This window comes from Zingiber officinale, chromosome 6B (assembly GCF_018446385.1).
Source record: "Zingiber officinale cultivar Zhangliang chromosome 6B, Zo_v1.1, whole genome shotgun sequence".
Taxonomy (NCBI): Eukaryota; Viridiplantae; Streptophyta; class Magnoliopsida; order Zingiberales; family Zingiberaceae; genus Zingiber; species Zingiber officinale.
Genome location: NC_055996.1, coordinates 6,256,224 through 6,277,402, shown reverse-complemented (window position 1 = coordinate 6,277,402; position 21,179 = coordinate 6,256,224). Strand labels below are relative to the sequence as shown.

The 21,179-nt window shown below is 36.7% G+C and overlaps 2 protein-coding genes across 2 annotated transcripts; one reads left to right on the top strand and one right to left on the bottom strand.

The window, feature by feature from the left end:
* Window positions 1-11,439: 11,439 nt before the first annotated feature.
* LOC121991811 (sulfite exporter TauE/SafE family protein 3-like) lies at window positions 11,440-14,315 on the top strand. Its single transcript, XM_042545851.1, has 12 exons — window positions 11,440-11,881; window positions 11,987-12,146; window positions 12,360-12,560; window positions 12,649-12,713; window positions 12,806-12,833; window positions 12,918-13,000; window positions 13,079-13,165; window positions 13,260-13,313; window positions 13,385-13,606; window positions 13,689-13,782; window positions 13,888-14,028; window positions 14,102-14,315. Exons 1-12 carry the CDS (start codon window positions 11,669-11,671, stop codon window positions 14,185-14,187), a joined length of 1,434 nt encoding a protein of 477 aa, XP_042401785.1. The 5' UTR covers window positions 11,440-11,668; the 3' UTR covers window positions 14,188-14,315.
* Window positions 14,316-18,047: 3,732 nt separating this feature from the next.
* Window positions 18,048-20,019, bottom strand: LOC121991810 (bark storage protein A-like). Its single transcript, XM_042545850.1, has 5 exons — window positions 19,636-20,019; window positions 19,358-19,425; window positions 19,109-19,264; window positions 18,617-18,853; window positions 18,048-18,536 (listed from the first exon to the last, which is right to left on the bottom strand). Exons 1-5 carry the CDS (start codon window positions 19,880-19,882, stop codon window positions 18,201-18,203), a joined length of 1,044 nt encoding a protein of 347 aa, XP_042401784.1. The 5' UTR covers window positions 19,883-20,019; the 3' UTR covers window positions 18,048-18,200.
* Window positions 20,020-21,179: the final 1,160 nt, after the last annotated feature.

The window sequence follows — 21,179 nt, the reverse complement described above, 5'->3', positions numbered from 1 at the left end:
TTTTGGTTTACAATTTTATTGTGCACCTTTATGAACTGTCTTGTTTACGCTGCTTCGGGTTGTATTTCACCTCACTTTTTTGTTGTGCAAACTTGAGTTGAATGGTAGAAATTTTAATTCGTGATACATCTTCCAAATCAGAGCATCACTCAAACAAAACCCAAAGGTCATCGAATCCAGATGTCTGAGTCTAGTTCGACTAATTTTATTAAACCCTATAAAATTGGAGATTACAGTCCTTCGATACTAGCGTAATCGTTTTGTGTTTGGCTTATTATGTGGATAACTATATATACAGTAGAACACGGTCAACAAAGGCATAAATGAGATGATAACGATATATGGGAGCTCTCGTTTATATAATTATATTTAATTTCACATTTTTTTATATATAAAAAACTCATATAAAAGTTACACATCGATCTTATGCGTATCAGTGCTTCTTATCCATCACACACGGAGAAAACAAAGCTGTCACGTACCTTCTGATGAAGATGACATGCCTTTCAAGTATTTCACTACCTTCATCTTCAACTTTGTCCATACTCTTGGAATCAGATAACTCCAAGTCAATGAGAAGAAGAAAGCTGTCACGTATTAATTTCCTTGCTGCCAGATAAGGATCATTCTAATTCACAAAGAAGAATGAATAACTGTTGCTGCTTACCATTCGTCAACGTATCAGCCTTAATTTGACAAGGAAAGGTTCACCAGAAAGATGCCTGATCACTTGGAGCTGGCTGGGGCATAAAGCAGTGGTGTAAAGCTCAGGTCACTGGGCGACCAACAAGTGTCAAATGGCCATGGAGAAGAAAAGCTCTCCTTTTCTGCTGCCAATCAACCTCCTCCACAGTTTGATCTCCATAGCTATCCACCTCCTCATCATCAATTATTCCTCATATCAATCACATGAATCGCGTGCGTGGCTTCAACACCTCAAAATAGAGATAATTGTTAGGAAAATGTTTAAATGCTACACTGGCAATGAAATTTGATACTTTATTCACATTGATGAAATTATAATCAGTTTTTGGATTCCAATTAATAGTTTAATATACTTACTAGAAATCTAAGAAACACAAACGCAAAGTTAGAGAAGTAATTGGATTGAATTGTATTGATGTGAGGGTGTATAGTATGAGTTGCTTGCCTGTTGCAATTATTGGAGGAACATTAGTCTTCATATTTGTGGCATGTGATCCATCTATATGAGTCTCCACTTTAAAATAATCTGTAATAAAATAGCTGTGGTGATGTTTATAGTGGTTGTAGGATTTTAAAGATGCTTATATATGTATGTATATTCTCTGGTAGAATGGAAATGATACAATGGAGATCATAGAGCGCACGTGGTAGGCTCCGATCAATGGAGAGCCAAGTGATATATTTGAGGACTTGATCAACACATGGATTATTTAACCTTATCAGACCTTCCGAGTGCCCGACTTCTTGACCAATCAAGCCCATCTGACTTGTCGAGTCATTGAGTTACTGAGTTAGTAGGACCGAGCCTTAATTAGGTTCAACCAGACACAAAAAGACATGGGGCATGATCCCCACTCCTCCATTATCTCTTCTCCACCTCTCATGATCTCTATGGGTACATCAGATTGCCTTTTGCCACTATGGGTACATCAAATTGCCTTCAAAGGGTGACACATTGGTACTTACATGTGGTATTGCTGTAATAAATCATATGCTCGATTTTTAGTGTGTACGAAATACATTGTGGGTCACCTGATCCCCTTACAAAGGCTTATTAATGGAGTAGTCTTGGAAGGGCCTCGAGTGAGGATCATCAACTTTTTTTTTTTTACTGTAATATGGATACATCACACTTATAAAAGGTTGAGTATATGCTCAGAAGGGGCTCCCTCTAACTCAAATTACTTTGTCCTTTTTTTCATTGAAGTAGATGATTTAAGCATCTGAGTGATTTCATTGAGAAAATTCTCGACAAACTCTTTAATGTTTGTTACTTTCTGCAGATTCCGCTCCACCATGCACGAGGACATCAATAATAAAGTTTCAATGTCATCGCTCTTGGATGCAAGTGTAGTCAGGATTCAAAATTATCTATGACTAGACCGTCGACTATAATTGATATAATAAATTAATTGATTTAAAAATATAAATTAAAAATATGTTTATCTTAATTTTTCAAAAATATGGAACAAAAATACTCAATATAATTCAAAAGCATGGAGCAAAAATATTATTGAAGTTGTGCTCTCATTCAATGTACATGTCCATAGGATCCACTAAAAACTCTTCTTACATCTCATTATGAAGAGTTATTTTAACAAGTTTCATAATTAAAAATGTTTGTTCTATTGTTATTATATAAACGTAAAGAGTTAAAATAAAATTAATCAATTTGTTAATTAAATAAATATATTATATTCAATATATAAAGTAAATATTATATATATATATATATATATATATATATATATATATAAACTATAATAAATAAGAAAAAAATCATTTGTCAATCAAATTATATATTCTTGTCTTATTTATTTTTGACTAATATTCGATATAATTTAGAAATAGTGGATAAATTCTGAAATCTTTTATAGCCACCAACATCATGCATAAAGTGATCCAATTACATTTCAAATGGTGAAAATATTGTGCATCGAAATTAAGAGGAACGAATTTCATAATAAGTCGATAAATGTGATCAATATCTTTAACTTCCAAAGTACAACTAAATTTAAGAAGTTCAATTACTCCATCTTGAATCTACTATTAAGATTTTTAACTTAAAAATTTATTATAGCATTATCAATAGCGGTATGATTGATTGAGTTATTTTGTTAATAAGCGTTATCGATAGTGGTACTCAAGTGTGATTGAGTAATTTAATTAACAAGAACTACCTAATTAGATTTATAACTAATTTCCATGTGAGTATTTCAATGTCAAAGTTGATACAAACTTCAAAACATATAATAATAAATCAACCAATAAACAATATTAACAATCAAAAATCGAACTAATTCAAATAAGTAAAATTCTTACTCAAGACAGCTTGTAAATTGACCAATACAAGTTAGAATTGAACTTCAAAACTCCAAAAATTATAGCTAAATAGAACGGGTAAAATTTCTAACAATCGACAACTTGAAAACCCAAACAAAGGATTTGAAATCGAGCTGACAACTCCTTTAAAATGAAGGAAAATCAATTTGGAAGAGATCACCGATGAAATGACAGAAATCAAAGGCAAAATCACTAGCATACGACCTACGCGAACTAGAATTTATTTTTCTCCATTTCTTACTAAAATATTCTGATTCAAGTCATAAATAGATGCAATAGGACCTGAGTTAGATTGGGTTAGAATCAAACGCCCCTTTTTGATAGTTTTCCAACAACAATCAACCCTAAATTGGTAGGGGGTCAGGCCGGTAGGGGGAGGGGCCTGACGGCAAAAGGCATAACCACCCTTGAGTTTTACTATTTAATCAACCAACAATAAACAATCGTTTATCGTGAATTCATTTTGTAGGTTTTATAAGTAACTCATACATTACAATTTATTATGTCAAACTTATAAAATAAGTGGGGCTGGAGCCCACCCTAGTCCAAGGGTGGCTTCGCTCTTAGTGGTAAAAGGTGAATACGTTCGCGCCCAGTGCCCCCGTCAATTCGTCCCAGGGCCAACACGGAGAAGGTAAATCATGGGCGGCTATTAGCCTTTAGAATAATGATTAGCACATAAGGAAGACATTTTGACGCTAAGCAGAATATAGATTATTCTGGGGCGTGAAGTTACAGAGGGATTAAGAAGAAACAAGAAAGAAATAATGAAATAAAAAGTAGTTCAAGATAGGTTTTAAAAAGCCTTCTTGAGAAAATAAGAGCGAGAAATAAAGAACAAAAGAGATGTAGTTGTAACGTGGCTTAAGCGAAACTAATTGATTCAATATCAAAATAACTTGTCCCCAAACATCATCTAAGCATAGGTTTATATAGCTCTCAAAACCCTCAAAAAAATCTAAACAGAAAAATAACCAACTAGACTTATTCCCTAAGATTTAGGATAAATTAACTATCAAAATTCGGTTCATAAGGTTTAGGACAAAATTAAATATAAAAAATAAACTAAACTTAATTAACGGATAACTACTTAAAAACCCCCAATTTTGGATTCTCTCCTACATTAGTCGCCTGGAGTTGAAGAGAACTCGTCCTCGAGTTTAGGATGGGTGTATCCGGCTCTAGAGCACAATGACTTAGGTGTTTTACATTAAAAATATTAGAAGTTTTTAAATGGCTAAGAAGTCACAACCTGTAGGCATTGTTATTAATCTTTTCTAGTATCTCGCAAGGTCCAATATTTTGGTTTTTGAGCTTGTTGTATTCACCAACAGGGAAATGGTCACAAGCTAATACAACCCATACCATATCACCAATGTCAAAAAGAACCTGATGTCGATGCCGATTTGCCCTGATCTTGATTCGGTGTTGCTCTCTTAAATAGCTTGCTTAACTTGCTCATGAATAACTCGAAGATGCTCAGCCATCTCCTCAGCCTTGGGGTTAGTTTGTCTGGGACGCAAAATAAGGACTAAATCCAGTACCCCAGATGAGTTTCGTCCATAAACAACTTCGAAATGACTCAAACCAGTGGTCCTGTTCTTTGATCTATTGTATGTGAATTCTGCCTAAGGTAAAACTAGATCTCATTGCTTCGGTTTGGTTCCTATGAGACATCTCAGAAGATTTCCTAAGCTCTAATTCACTGCCTCAGTCTGACCATCTGTTTGACGGTGATAGACGCTGCTGAAGTTTAGCTTTGTCCCTAACTTTTTCCATAAAGTTTTCCAAAATTGACTGACAAATTTAGTATCACGATCCGAAGTAATAATTTGAGGAATATCGTGTAAACGCACAATCTTTTTGAAGAAGAGGGTGGTAATCCAAACAACATTCATGATTTTTTTGCATGCCACAAAGTGAGCCATCTTGGAGAATCGGTCCACCACAATTAGAATAGAGTCTGCATTGATGAGGGTTCCCTTAAATTGCTGACAAACAAAGCAACGGTCTACGAAATGAGCTACGTCACTATTTAGCTTGGTCCAATAGAAGTCGGAAGAGATGAGGGCTAATGTCTTATCTCGATCAAAGTGTCTTTCGTTATGTAATTCACTGATAATGTGTTGTATATCTAAGAAAGATCCAAAGCCGACAACCTTAATGCTCATGGTAGTAAGCAGGGAGGAATGATAGCTTAGAGCATATACAACACAATTAAGACTCCTGGATTGATGCTTCAGCGTGAATGTGAACTCTAGAAGTGCTAGAACAGGTGCTTCAGTCATCTTTTCCTACACCAGTTGAAAACTAATTGTAGCTGCTTCAGTCCACTTGAACCCGTGCCCCTTGAGATACTCAGTGATAAGAGCAATTAAGGTGCTAACATTCTAGATGAATCGACGATAGAAAGAGGCCAATCCATGAAAATTTCGAATGTCGTGAATGGTTTTTGGCTGCGACTACTCTAAAACTGCATCTATCTTTGATGGATCTACATGAACAACATCGGTAGACACTATAAATCCAAGAAACAAAATGAGGTTGTGAAGAAAGAACACTTCTTGTTGTTGATGAACAAGTGCTCCACCTTTAGCTTCTCAAAAATAGTGCGAAGGTGATCAAGGTGCAAAGCTCGTGTCGAGCTATAAATGAGGATGTTGTCCAAATATACAACCACGAATCTTCCCATGAAAGGTCTTAAGACTTGATGCATGAATCTCATGAACGTGTTGGGTGCATTGGATAGTCCGAAAGGCATGACCATCCACTCATACAACCCATGTTGTGTCTTGAAGGCGGTCTTCCATTTATCTCCGGGATTGATTTGAATCTAGTGACATCCACTCCTAAGATCAATTTTGGAGAAGATCTTTGAACTGGAAAGTTGATCAAACATGTCATCTAAGCGAGGAATCGGAAATATATACTTCATCGTGATTGTGGTAATGACTCTACTAGCAATACATATGCACCAGGAATTGTCTTTCTTTGGCACGAGTAGGGAAGGGACTGCACAAGGGCTCATACTCTCATGAGTATAACCTTGTCTCAATAGCTCCACAACTTGTTGTTGTAGTTTTTCAGCATCCTTAGGGCTAACACGGTATGTCGGCCGGTTCGGTAAGCTTGATCCCGAAACGAGGTCAATCTGGTGTTGAATGTCTCTCCTAGAGGAAAGTCTCAGAGGAAGGTCTTCAGCCATCAAATTAGCAAAGTTGGATAGGAGTTGTTGCACCTCAGCTGGTAGATCCAAGTCTAGGTATATTTTATTGCTTTTGTAAGGAAGCAAAGTATAGACCATGTCTTCGTGCTTCATCTTGTTCAAAAATCTGGACATAAAAAGTAGTGTAGAGTTATTAGTTACCAAATCTGAAGGGATTCCATCTTGTCCAGACTCCGAATATAGTGCAACCATATCAGAAAACCACGAACTCATCATCTTCCTTGTAAGTAGCCTCGATCGTCCTTCTTCTAGATTCAAAAGGAAAGTTAGTAGCTTTATTTTCTTCTCGTAACAACTCCAAGGGGAACATAGCCATGTTGGATGGTACGAGATGATTGTGTCACTGGATGCTCCTGCATCAGACGCCCCAGGTTGAAAAGAACTCGTCCTTGAGCTCAAAATAATGTCTTCAACATCTATAGTCTCCCTTTTCTTTGCATTGTCTTCCGATACGACACAAACTGCATCCTCAAATAAGACCAAAATCTTATGGTCATCACCATAGAGTACCTCGTCAACTTCATCATCAAATATCAGTTCGCCTAGTGCTTCGATCTCGTCTTCGTCGTAAATTGGATCACCAAATAATTCGATCTTGTCGTCGTTTTTGCTGCCTCCTGCAATTGGATGATCGAGAGAGTAGAACTGGTCGTACTCGATGTTGTCGAGGTCCGCATCCTCATGGTTGTCTCTACCGTCGTGAGAGGAAGGGGGGACGTAGAGGCACTGGGGAGTTGGTGTTCTCTCGAAGTTGTAGGTGGTGGGGTGGTTGAACCTGTATTTTTCGAAACCAAACTTGTGCTTGGACAACTCTTCTCGATTGGAAATTGGAGATTTTTCAAAAGGGGAATAAAGGAACTTATGATATTTACGTTCTCGTGTCACTAGACGTTGAGATAACTTTGTGACTTGTCTCTTTAGATACTGAATATCGTCTTGGGTGCTACGACCACAATTTGAGGCTTCCTCAGCTGGAACCTGCCTTTTACGATCATGACCACACCCATTGTTGGTGCAATCGACCTCAAAGGTTTTAATGTCCGACAAATATGTTTAATGAAGTTTGATCATGGGAAGTCCTAGTCGTGGCTAGGCAAGGGTGAGAAGTTAATCGAGTGACTAGTCCTAACTGCGGTTAGGCATGGAAAGTCCTAGTTATAGGCTAAGCAAGGGAAATCTCGGTAGATCGTGGAAGCCAGGTGAATAGGTCTGGAGGACCTGATCCCTGGGTAGCCGAATACTGAGTCTTGAAAAGTCCTAGTTGTAGACTAGGTAAGGGAAATCTCGGTAGATCGTGGAAGCCAGGTGGATATGTCTGGAGGACCTGATCCCTGGGTAGCCAAATACTGAGTCTTGGAAAGCCCTAGTTGTAGGCTAGGCAAGGGAAATCTTGGTAGATCGTGGAAGCCAGGTGGATAGGTCTGGAGGACCTGATCCCTGGGTAGCCGAATACTGAGTCTTGGTGAGTGAAGCCAGGTGAAGAAAATCCTAGGGGGTGGTAACCTTAGGTTCTGGTGAGTGAAGTCAGATGATGAAAATCCTAGGGGGAGATAACCTTAGGTAGCGAGAAGTCATGGAGGAGTGAACTCTAAGCAAGGTTGGCCGGATGGTTTCCGGTTGACCGCGTGCAGTTGACCGAACCAGCGGATCTCGGTAAATCTAAGTTTAGGTTTACCATAGTATTCTGTATTACTATTATTACTGTTAACTAATGTAGTATTGCAGGAAAGACCTTAGTGGATCAGGTGATCAGACAATGAGCAGAGAAAGTCCAAACAAGTCTGGAGGACCAATATTTAGCAAGTAAGTTGAGGTAAGCAACTGGAGGAGCGACAGTGAGATCGTGTTCCTGCTAGGAACAACCTAAGGTCGCTAATCCAACTGAAGAAACCGAGAAAGTTTTCAAGTTGAGATCAAGACAGTTGAACTGTCTATTATTATTACTCATGCATTTTATATATATTACTGTGTTAATCTTTGTTTTGTAGGATTATACTATTTAACTCTGTTTTTCAGGTTCGACTAGATCGGTCGATCGAATAGGAGGATTGGTCGACCGAACCAGGCTAACTCAAAACAGACACAGGTTCAGACTAAATCCGATCAGAGCTTGATCGATCAACCGAACCAAAGGATCGGTCGACAGAACCCTGACGATGTGGCACAGATTAGTTCGATCAGAAGCAGAGAAGGAAGCTAAGCTGATCGGTCGACCGAACCAACAGATTGGTTGATCGAACGATACCTCATCAATGCAACATTAAGTGCGAATCTCGACGAATAGGGAAACTCTCTGTTCGATCGATCGAAAAAGGTGATCGATCGACCGAACACTTTAATAACAGTAAATGCCGAAGATCGAATCAGCATCAGATCTCAGCGAAGATGGAAGGGAGCTGGTTCGGTCGATCGAACCTGGGGATTGGTCGACCAAAATTCAATGACTCTTATAAAAGAGAACTCGAGGTCTGAGGCTGTGGAACGGATTCTGATCGATTTGAAGTTCATCTCTGCACAAGCTACTCATGCTACAAGTCTTCTGCACATCTTCAAGCAAGCAACTTCATCCGGCCGACTGAGCTTCATCTTCTACTCTTGTCGGTATAATTATTTAAAGCTTGCATTGTATTTGATTTAAAAGAAGATAGTAGTCTGTTACTATCTTCTATTTGCATTTGTACGATCTGTTTCTTTTCGAGGATTTCGGAAAAAAGGGTTTTAGTGGATGCCCATCGGTGTGGTCAAGGATCGTGGGCCTTGGAGTAGGAGTCGACCTAGGATTCGAACCAAATAACCGAACTGAGTCTTTTACTTTCCGCTACATATTCTGATTATTTTTAAAATACGAAAACAAAAGTTTTTAAAAGAGCACGATATTCACCTCCCTTTCTATCGCACTCATTCGATCCTACATCCACGATGACCCTCTATTGGATCTTAATGAGTTCTGATACCAACTGATGCCAAGCAGAATATAGATTATTCTGGAGCATGAAGTTACAGAGGGATTAAGAAGAAACAAGAGAGAAATAACGAAATAAGAAGTAGCTCAAGATAGGTTTTATAAAGCCTTCTTGAGAAAATAAGAGCGGAAAATAAAGAACAAAAGAGATATAGCCATAACGTAACTTAAGCGAAACCAATTGATTCAATATCAAAATAACTTGTCCCCAAATATCATCTAAGCATATGTTTATATGGCTCTCAAAATCTTCAAAAAAATCTAAACAGAAAAATAACCAACTAGACTTATTCACTAAGATTTAAGATAAATTAACTATCAAGACTCGGTTAGATAAAATTAAATATAAAAAATAAATTAAACTTAATTAATGGATAACTATTTTAAAAAAATTATAATTTTGAATTCTCTCATGCATTATATTTTTCTCAATTTTATCAAAATTTAAACTCCATATCTTATAATGATGTTATTTCATATGCTAACTATTAGATAGTCCCAAGAAATATATTTACAAAGGAGAAAAATTGGTCTTCCAATGGACAATTATTATTTTTCAAAAGCTCACGTGGTCCTAGTCAACTCTTACGTTGCTATCGGTCTTACATGAGTTGATTGTGCATTGTAATTACCTATTTCATAAGAAATGGACGGTTCTTTTCATACTTGTTCCTATAGACACGTAATTACGTGTCTTTTTTTTTTTAGTTTAAATTTGATGTCGATCGATAGATACATCTTCAATTTAACATTTTCAAGAATTGTTGTCTGTTTATTTTTTTCCTTTTGTTTTGATAATTTTATGGCACTCTTTAGAAATCCAGTAAAGAAATAATATCTATTCATTTATTCAAAAAAATTTATAAATTTATTATTATCGAGATATGTTTTGGATTTAACCCAAAATTCTTAATTAGTTGGAGCTAAAAAAAAATATTGAGCATGTGAGTTAGTTGAATCAGTCAAGCTAGTAGCGTTAAATGAGTTAAGCAGGTCAAATGGATCAAACTCAGTATCTAAGCCCTAAAAAACGTATGACACTGAAAATCTAAAATTTTAACTAGCAACAAGAGTAAAAATCTAGGATAAAATTCAGGAAAAATCATCAACACGATAAAATTATGTTGTGCTCAAATGTGTGAGTTGAAATAGTTTTTTTTTTCCTGTGTCCTTTTCTTCTTTTAGTAAAGTAGGCTCGTCCAGAGATGGTCCTCAAAGGCTATCATTCATTAACAATTCAATCCATAAGAGCAAATCAAAATTGATAGATATACTTAGATGGCCCTTCAATAATTCAAAGTCCATTTCAATTGATCTTTTAAATTCTTAACAACTTGACGTGCCAAAAAGGAGCTTCCAATTCACTTTAGTATAGTAAAAGGAGAAAACTATGTTTTTAGTTATATAATTTATATTTTTTTTCAATTTTAATCCTGTTATGAGTCAATTTATATTTTTAGTCCTGTAACTTATAATATTTTCTAATTTCAGTCTTTTTTTTCTAAAATTGAAAATTTTCAACAGAAAATGATGAGTTGTAAATTAAATTTGGGGATTTTGATTTTTTATGACCCATGTGTTTTTTATATTCCAATCACAAATTAGACATTTTTCGTTGAAAAATTTCAATTTTGGAGGAAAAAAGATTAAAATTGAAAAATATTACAAGTTACAGGACAAAGAACGTAAATTAGCTCATAACAGGACTAAAATTGAAAAAGATACAAGTTACAGGACTGAAAATGTAATTAACTCTAGTAAAAGATGATAATACGTGTTCCGAAAACTCCTCCAGTATTATCCCATGTCATTTTGAAAGAGTATAAAAATTACACAGCTGAAAGTATATAATCGAAATACTAATTCTAGATAATAACATCTAGAGGATCCCATCTTAGATTTCTCGATCATGAAATCAAGCATCCCAGCTGTGCTACACCTGGGATAAGTCCGTGGAGCATAAATGATATGGTCAATTTCCATTGATTAATGCTATGCATGATATTATGTGACATTGGTATTTAATTAATTATAAAAGGATTAAGAAATAATTTATTAGTAAAAAAAAAATGAAATATGAAGCAGGTAAATACCCTCCTGGGCGAATTATACCGGAAAAACTACCCACGCTAACGTAAATAAACACCAACTCCAGGGGCATTTTCGTAATAAAAGCTCTTTAAATGTTGCTCTTCCGCTTCTCACCCGTGTGCTGGTTCCGAACTCGTGGCCACAACCGCTGCTGCTCTCCGCTCTGCTTCCCCGACGACGGAGACCGGCGGCGTCGATCTTTGAATCGCTGTTTTTTGGCTTCCCACACCTGCGCTTCTTCCTTTAGCTAGGGACGTGATTTTAGCGGAGAACTCGAGCAGGCGAGTAAAGTTTAGATTTTTTTAGGCGCACGCGCGAGGAGGGGGCCAAAGAGGGGGGAAATGGAACCCAAGTGGCGGAGCGCTCATTTTCTGACGGCGGTTGTGGTTTCTCTGGCGGCTTTCGTGGTGGTCTCCGCGGAGCGTCGACTGCGGTCGGAGGGGGCGGTGGCCGAGGCTGTTAAAACGGAAGAGGTCGGGTTGTCCGATTACGTGCTCAGGGTGGTCGACTTCCTGTGGCAGCCCGATGAGTCTTCCTACCAGCACGTCTGGCCGGTAATTTTTGATTTTTCAGACTCTATTCTTGTCTCTTTTCTGTCTTCTCGTGGTCGATCTCTTGAGAAAATTGTCTCTTTTTTTTCCATCGGTTTCCTCTTGAAGCCTATGAAATTTGGGTGGCAAATCGTTGTCGGAACCATCATCGGGTTCTTGGGCTCAGCATTTGGGAGCGTCGGAGGCATCGGTGGTGGTGGAATATATGTTCCCATGCTCACTCTCATCATTGGATTCGACGCCAAATCTTCCACTGCCATATCAAAATGTGAGAGACTATGTTCTGTTTGTGTTATTGACTTTAGAACCCTCATCATCCCAATTTGTGCATCAATGCCAGTAAATGATGTTTTCTGAAAACTTAACAAGAGAAACTTAACTTGATTGTTCTTTGTTTTTGCGTTACAAATGCTATTCTACCTTACTAAGTTCATTGATCAATGCTTATTCTTCTTGTCTGTGTTCACATTTCTTTGGATAGGTATGATCATGGGTGCAGCCGGATCAACAGTTTGGTACAACCTTAAGCTCAGGCATCCCACTCTAGACATGCCGATCATCGACTACGATTTGGCTTTGCTTTTCCAACCAATGCTCATGCTGGGGATTAGTATTGGAGTCTCTTTCAATGTCATCTTTGCAGATTGGATGGTCACTGTCCTTCTAATTATCCTCTTCATAGGTAATTATGCCATTCTATTTCCTTGCAGTTTTGCATTTGCTGTTCAGACTGTTTGCAGAAGTTTATGTTGTATGGCTTCTCTTGATAGGCACGTCAACCAAGGCTTTTCTGAAGGGGGTCGAGACATGGAAGACAGAGACAATTGTGAAGAGGGTGAGCAGTGTTCTTAGTTTATCATAGAACAGGATTTTGCTTCTTTCTCTATTGAATCACAGTTTGCCTTACATATTTTCTTCGAAATCTAGGAGGCAAAAAAGCGTATAGAGTCCAATGGTAAGTTGCCAAGCCTTCTTTTTTTCCCCCCTCGACATGGCACATGGCAAATTTTTGCTTAAATTGCTGTTCTATATCACATAGGGAGTGAAGAAACAGAATACAAAGCTCTCCCTTCTGCTCCTGGGAATTCAAATACAGAAGAGGAGAAGGTGCTTCGAGGAGAGGTATGAAGGAAGCACTCAGAACCTTTTTTGTGCCACCAGTTATCACATGAGACTCACATGTAAGATCAAACATTGCAGGCTCCACTGTTGGAAAATGTTTGCTGGAAGGAGCTTGGTCTTCTTTGCTTCGTATGGGTAGCTTTCCTCATCCTGCAAATTTTGAAGGTGAACCAATCTGTTCCGGAGAATTCACTAGGTCCATGAATTATCTTTCATTCAATTAAATCACTCACAGTTGCATGTGTTCTTGTACCTCCAGCAAAATTATACGTCAACATGTTCTCTTTGGTATTGGATTCTGAACTTTCTTCAGGTAATCCATTGTTATTGTTAAGCAGAAATGCTCGACTTTGATTAGATTTTAATGCAAAAAAACTTGTTCAGGTTCCTGTATCACTGGGAGTTGCAGGATACGAGGCTATTAGCTTATACAAGGGAAAGAGAGTAATATCATCAAAGGGGGATGAAGAAATAGGTTTTACAGTTTTGCAGCTCGTTTCCTACTGCTTGATTGGTGTTCTTGCTGGAGTAGTTGGAGGCCTTCTTGGCCTCGGAGGAGGCTTCATCTTGGGCCCTGTATTCTTGGAACTTGGCATTCCTCCCCAGGTTAATTTGTGCTTCACTGTGACAACCATGGTTCTGGATTAAAATGTCTGAATTACTGAAGAACAGCTTAATCTTTCCCCAGGTCTCAAGCGCCACCGCAACTTTTGCAATGACATTTTCTTCTTCCATGTCCGTCGTGGAGTACTACCTTTTGAATCGGTTCCCAGTCCCGTATGGTAACGTCCAACAGCTCCACATTTCCATCTCGATCGTTCTGTTGTGTGAATCAGTACTGCTTCCTGGCCATTGACACTTGCTCTGTTTTTCTCACAATTGGGCAGCATTGTACTTGGTGGCGGTCGCACTGGTTGCGGCAATCATCGGCCAACACATAGTGAGGAAGATCATTGAAATACTGGGGAGAGCTTCTCTCATTATCTTCATTCTCTCCTTCACAATCTTCGTCAGCGCTGTTTCTCTCGGTCAGTAGCCATCTTCCATTTTCTGATCTAGCTCCTAGTGCTAAAACTATGTATGTATCCTGATGCTTGACAGGTGGGGTGGGCATTTCCAACATGATTTACAAAATTGAGCATCACGAGTACATGGGCTTTGAAGATCTCTGCAAATATGAAGTGTAGATGAGGAACGAAGACATTAAGTTGGTAGCTCTGCCATGATTCAGTCCATGCAATTATGATGCCTATTGTAAAACCTCTGTATCTTTAAGGGAATACTTAAATGCAAACTAGTAGAGCAGGATTTATTATAGATTGATCATCATAATAACAGAGAATCATTCAATAAATCAAATTAGTATCAAGGCATAATAATTGTTAAAAATTCTTTCCTTATGAATCGGTCTTATTAGTAAATTAGAACTCCGTTTCTAATACATCGTTGTATTTTGTGCTAATATATTTTCCGTTGCAGTTTTTTTTTTTCTATCATCGTCCCAAGCCGCGCTGCTCACCCGACCTTCCTCCTCCCATGCACCGGATTTCTGCTCTTCCTTCGAATTTTTCCTTTTTAATATCTTTTCCTAAACCCTCTATCATCGTTTTCCTTTTCTTCTCTTTCCCTTTTTTTCCTTTTGCCTTTTATTTTCAATGTCATGTGGCAAAAGGCGAAATCACTCGTCCCCAGCGCCCCCGTCGCACCCGACCCAAGGTCATCACGAGGGAGGTAAATCACAGCATCCTGAGCGAGTATGTGACAGGTGGGGTGAGTTGCACAGGGACCGAAGATTTACGCCTCGACTTTTTATTTTCAATGTCAGGTACTTATAAAGGATGTCAAATTTATCTAGTTGGACATATTGGTACTAAATATTCTAAATAATTTGACACAAATTTTGTCGGTGGTCCTACAGTTTTAAGACAATCAACCATTTCATAAATATATCCCAAAGCACACTCGTCTATATCTATTCTGGGTAAATCATCAGAGTTTTCATTTACTGAATGATATATTAACACTGGACTTGCAATTTATCATGTCACATCAGACCATAATATATCCTTACAGAAGTAATGTCATGTTTTGGTTCAGATATGGTTATAAGTAGGTAATGGTTCATGTTTACAAATTGTTAATCTTGAAAACTCATATATTCATTTATCCAATCATACTTTTCATATACACAACATCTTTCATGTTCCATCTATTAATAAAAATTTACTCTCCACGCATCGATTTTCTCTTGATAACACTGTGTGAACATACAAATAAATCAGTTTAGCTTACCCGACTTAGTCATCTTTCTCTTCGCATTGTTCAGTCAATCATCAATATGTATGATTTACCTAGTTCTTTTACCTCATCTCCATCTCATTTATGTAGTGCTTATATGAAATCTAAAAGTTATAAGATACATTTTTCTTCATCCGATTATATTCTAATTTTCTACTTAAAATAATTCATTCGAATGTTTGAGGACCTGCACTTATCTTGTCTAATCGAGGTTTTCTATATTATGTCACATTCATTGATCATTTTAGTAAATATATCTGGTTCTATCCTATGAGATAGAAATATGATTTATTAGACATATTCTATCATTGTCAAAAATAAGTTAAACGATATTTTAATAGTAAAATACCCTCTCTTTATTTTGATTAGGGAAGTAAATATCAAGTTCTTTATTGTCATCTTATCTCTTGTGAAATTGTTCATCGAGTCTTTTGCCCTCACATTCTAAAGTAAAATGGCTCTGTTAAGAGAAAATATAAATTTATAGTTGAAACTACCTTAACTCTTCTCCATTATACATCAGTTTCACGTAAATTTTGGGATGAAGTTGTTTGTACTGTAGTATATCTCAAAAATTGACTTTCTACTTTATTACTCAATTATAAGTGTCCTTTGGGAAAACTTTATGATTAGACTCTTGACTACACTTTTCTTCGAATTTTTTATTGCACACATTTTCCGTTGTTGCACCCCTACTCTAAACACAAAGTTGGCTCTCCTTCACTATAATGTCTTTTCTTTGGTTATAATAATTTACACCATGAGTTTTGTTACTTGTATATACCAACAAGATGAATATATATTTCACGACATGTTACTTTTGATGAGTCTTTATTCCCTTTCTCAACAGCGTCTTCAATCTCTCCTCTAGATAAATGTGACACCTGCTTAATGACACCTAACATTGTCAGGAGTGATGACATCCTAGATCCTGCTCTAGAGCTCTCTAATAACTCCCCTATGTCATTAGAATCACCTCAAGTTACTCCTCCAACAAGAGCAGGATGCTCTAACAATATCAGAAGGGATAATATGTTGGAACCCGTTCTATGTCTACTCTCAGAAGTCTCACCAGTCGTATATAATATCCTTTCTAGCTTTGGATCTTTGGATAATACAAGTACATCATCAAAATCATCATGTCATCATACTTTCTCATCACCATCAATAAGTGATTCAGATGATAATGTTTCTCATCGCATGCTTCCCTTAAGTGACATCTATGAACGTTGTCCACCAATAGTAAACCAATGTCCTCTTCAACAAGTTCTAGTGATTTATTCAAAATCTGTTGAACCAACTTATTTTTCACATGCAAATAAGGATTCAAATTGGAGTAGCACAATAGCTATAGAATTTGATGTACTTCTTTGCAATGGAATATAGAGTTTAGTTCTATGCATCTCCTCTATGAATATTGTGGGTTCTAAATGAGTATTTCGTCTTAAGTATCGAGCTGATGGTTCTCCTAAATGACACAATGCTTGACTTGTAGCCAAAGGTTTTAATCAACAAGTTATTGACTTTAATGATATCTTTAGTCCAGTCATCAAAATTACATCTATCATATTATTATTATTGATAGTTATTAGTTCTAATTGACTTGTACGACGACTAGACATTTCTAATGCATTCTTTCATGGTCATCTTGAGGAAATTATATTTATGGAACAACACATGGGTTTATTCATCCATAATTTTCAACTCATCTTTGTCAAATTAAGAAATCTATATATGGTCTTCGATAAGCTCCTCACGCATAGTTTCATTGATTATCTAACTCATTACAAGCTCAAGGATTTTTTGGATCAAACCTAACTCTTGTCTATTTTATAAATATAATGATGAATTTATGATATTTTTTTCTCATTTATGTGAATGACATTTAATCACTTTTAATGATAACAAGTATATCATTACTCTATTAAGTCTTCTCAATCAAAAAATTCATATTCAAGATTTGAGTATTGCTTGCTTTTTTCTTGTTATTGAACTTAACCCACGTGATGAAGGTTCTCTTATCTTTTAGAGTAAATATATTACTGGACTTCTTAAAAGAGCTAAAATGGATGGAGTACATCCAGTCTCCACATCATTACTATTATATCATGACTTCTTTGCATCTTCTCCTGTTATATCTGATCACTAAATTTATCGTAGCATTGTTAGAACCTTACAATATGTCACTACTATATTTTCTTTACGGTAAATCATTCTTGTCAATTCATGCATGCTTCCACTGAACAAAATTAGAAATATGTGTAAAGAATATTTTGCTATATCAAAAGTACTAATTTTCATGATCTCCTTTTATATTGTCAATCATCTCAATACTTACATGCATATAGTGATGTAGATTCGGCAAATTCTTGAAGACAGATGCTCTACTAGTATATATGTAATATTTCTTGAACGAAACCTTATATATCTCTTGGAATTTGAAAAAGAAATCTACAGTATCTCGTTTAAGCACTGAGGCTGAATATAAAATTATAGTCAATACAACGTTGAAAATTATTTGACTTCAATCATTGCTCTTTGAACTTTATCTTACATCAAAAGTTGCACCAAGAATTTAGTGTGATAATATTGAAACTACATATCTTATAACAAATCCAATATTTTATGCACAAACAACATATATAGTAATTGACTTTCATTTTATTCCATAGCATGTGATAATTCAATAATTATTTGTCTCTTACATTTCATAAAAAGGATTAAATTGCTGATATTTTTTAAGCCATTATTCAGACGACTAGTAAACTAACTCATGTAAAAGATCTCTCAACTAAGTTTGTCATGGATACATCAATTTCAAGAAGATTAATTATTGCTCTACTGTTGCCCAATTACTTTTCCGTCTTCTAACACATAACACATAATTCATGAGGCATTCACTTCAATGCAAGAGATTGACGAATTCTATGACAACGTCCACAGCATTTTGAGCGGCCAGTGAACTGAAAACAGCAGCCTCATTGGATTCAGAGGAGCCACCACCCGCAAGGTCCGACAGCGCTCTGAAGGCGATGAAAGGCACGCGTACCTGACGGCAAACGAGCGCGACGGCGGCGCTCTCCATGTCTATCGGAGTAACATCGAACTTATTCCTCAAGAACTGCCTGTATCCTGCATTGTCAACAAATGTGTTTGCACTGCAACCATTCTCTACCCTCAGCACTTTCGCCCTCCTCCTCAGGCATGTGCTGTTGATGCACTGCGGCAGCTTCAAGCCCTGTCCAGAATAAGTATATATTTCCAAGTCAAGAATTAGCTTGCAAGATAACGAAGTTTTACGGTCGACGTCACTATCACCTCTAGATTCCTGGAGAGTGCGTAGTAGTTCTTGTTGACAGAAACCCAGAAGGCATGCTGTCTGACTTCTGGAATTCCATCCACTGGAAAAATCTCTTCAGGTTGGTACCAAACGCTGTTCAGTAAGTTTCCTTCTTTGATCGCATCATAATCTGAAAAATTGAGATACCCAATTTTTCTTGTGTAGTCACCAGTGGCCTCCAGCGCCAGTTCATCATTTGGACCATCTCCATATCTCTGTCAAGGTTATGAAAACACCAGAGAAGCTTAATTCAATGGATGCATAAGGAACTTTCCTAGAAATCTCATATATGATTGAATCATATGAAGTCAAATATATTTAACTAGTCTATCGTGCCACGTGAAGCCATTAATCACTTTATATGAATTTGTTTATTTCATGTCATTTTCAGTGACTAGTCTTCATCCTTGACTCTGTCGACTCAGAGTATTCAAGCAATTTTTATTGATTTCTTGATGGATATATCTCACCTGCCAATTCCAAAGGCCTGTGTGAGCCCATCGACGAGGAATTGTTACATCTCCTATTTGGAGATCAGAGTTTGCATTCCCAGCAATTCCAAAATGCACAACTCCTTTCACATCGAAGAGAGTCAGAAGCAACTGGGTGCTTATACCAGCATTAAGCTGCAATTAGATTAAAAGAATGTAATTATACTCACAGTTAATTAGTATTGTATAATTAAGTCTTCATTATTTCATTATAATTGGAAATTATACCATGCTCAAGCCTGTCATCACCACAATAACCTTCTCTTTTCCTACTGTTCCAAATCGAAATCTCTTTCCTTCCATTCACATGAAACAAAAACAATCAATTAATTAGGCTTCTCTACTGATGTTATCTGCTAAAACAAATAGAAAAGGAGCAAACTTGAATCGACAACATCAATTTAATACACAAACTCTATCAAAATTTGAAAAGGGCAACTTGAATGGATCATCTTCAATCATGTTCTCGGGGATGTAGCTAGCTGAATTAAGAGGAAAGTATGCACCTGCAAGATCCAAGAAAGGGAGACGTGGACTGTGGACAAAGTTGGAGGACTGGAGAAGAGGATTCAGCTCGAAGGAGTTTGGGACTACGAGCCCCAAGTATGGCCCTTCCTTGTTCACTCTTCTCACTGTTCTCCAAGCCTTCTTCATTATACTCCCACCACTGGCTCTTTCACTCAATGAGCCCGCCATGGCTGCCAATACAAGCAGCACAAGGATCCTCCTCTTCTTCATCGATTCCATCCTCATCAACTCTCTTTCTTTCTGAGCCCGTGAGTAAGACGAAGCTGCAAGGCTTGCATTGGACCTTAAATATAAGGCAAAGAAGAGAAAGGGGAGAAAATTCTAACATTGTCCATCATGTTTGAGAATAAGAAAAGTAGGGAAAATGAACTTTGCAACTTTTCTACTAGAATAATGACTGATTGGCAACAAGTTAATGGTTGATTTGGCAGCTAATCAATGGCCAAATAATGACTGATTTCTAACCTAAAATAATAAATTAATTTTTATATTCAATGCAGCGTGGATTTAATCTTTTTTTGGATGGATTTACATGTTATTTTGTAACACATAATTTTATGTTATTACGGATATACCGAATAGATGATCTAATTAATATTAATTGTGAATTTGTGTTATTGAATATGTATTTATATGTGTAGAATTTGTTGAAGTTTATTTCTGCTCTATATAAATTTGATGTTAACTAGATTTTGTGCAAATCTTTTACTTTTCTTTCGTACTCTAGAAGATTGCATTACACAAAGATTAATCTAAAAAATCTCTTCGGTACAACAATTGATTATTAGTTAACGATAAGTAAACAAGATAAGAAGAGTTTTTTAAGAAATTATCAAATCGTAAAATGCTATTCGGTCAAATTTCTCCAACGATTCGATTGCTATTTCGACGTTACAATCAATCAATCAATCAACTTTTGAAGTTCCTATCCAAAATTAAAAAAAAAAATCAACGTCTCAATAATTTTTCTGTAATTTATGAAATGATGCAACTTAATTTTTGAATTGATCAAAAATAAATAAATAAATAAATATATATATATATATATATATATATATATATATATATATATATATATATATATATATATATATATATATATATATACAGAACTGCTATGCTGCGGATAAAGCCCGTGCGGACCGCTGCGGACATGCTTCCTGATCGGTCACCAGTCCGATCAGGGAACCTCCGGATCGGTCTCTGGACCGATCGAACTCGATCGGCCCGTCGAGTCGATCGGTCTGTCGGGAGGTTCTGATCGGTCTGCCGTCGAGTTTCCTGATCGGTCCGCAGCATAGCAGTTCTGTGTATATATATATATATATAGAATCTTGATCTCCTGCGCAACGCGCACAGTGTGTGACTGTGCACGTCGCGCAACTGTGCACGTCGCGCAGGAGATCAAGCTTTATTTTTTAAATTTTTTTATTTTTTAATATTTTAAACTAAAAAAAATCAATTAAAAAAATTATCATTTCCTTATATAAATTTCTAATACATTAATATATCCCCTTAACAT

Bases quoted from the DNA above. Each gene is read 5' to 3' on its own strand.
- LOC121991810 (XM_042545850.1), bottom strand. From the start codon at position 19,882: ATGAGGATGGAATCGATGAAGAAGAGGAGGATCCTTGTGCTGCTTGTA. The intron at 19,265-19,357 runs GTATAATTTCCA...ATCTAATTGCAG, and splicing joins TGATGACAGGCTTGAGCATG to CTTAATGCTGGTATAAGCAC. The intron at 18,854-19,108 runs GTGAGATATATC...TAACCTTGACAG, and splicing joins CAGGCCTTTGGAATTGGCAG to AGATATGGAGATGGTCCAAA.
- LOC121991811 (XM_042545851.1), top strand. From the start codon at position 11,669: ATGGAACCCAAGTGGCGGAGCGCTCATTTTCTGACGGCGGTTGTGGTT. The intron at 13,001-13,078 runs GTATGAAGGAAG...CAAACATTGCAG, and splicing joins AGAAGGTGCTTCGAGGAGAG to GCTCCACTGTTGGAAAATGT. The intron at 13,783-13,887 runs GTAACGTCCAAC...ACAATTGGGCAG, and splicing joins TCGGTTCCCAGTCCCGTATG to CATTGTACTTGGTGGCGGTC.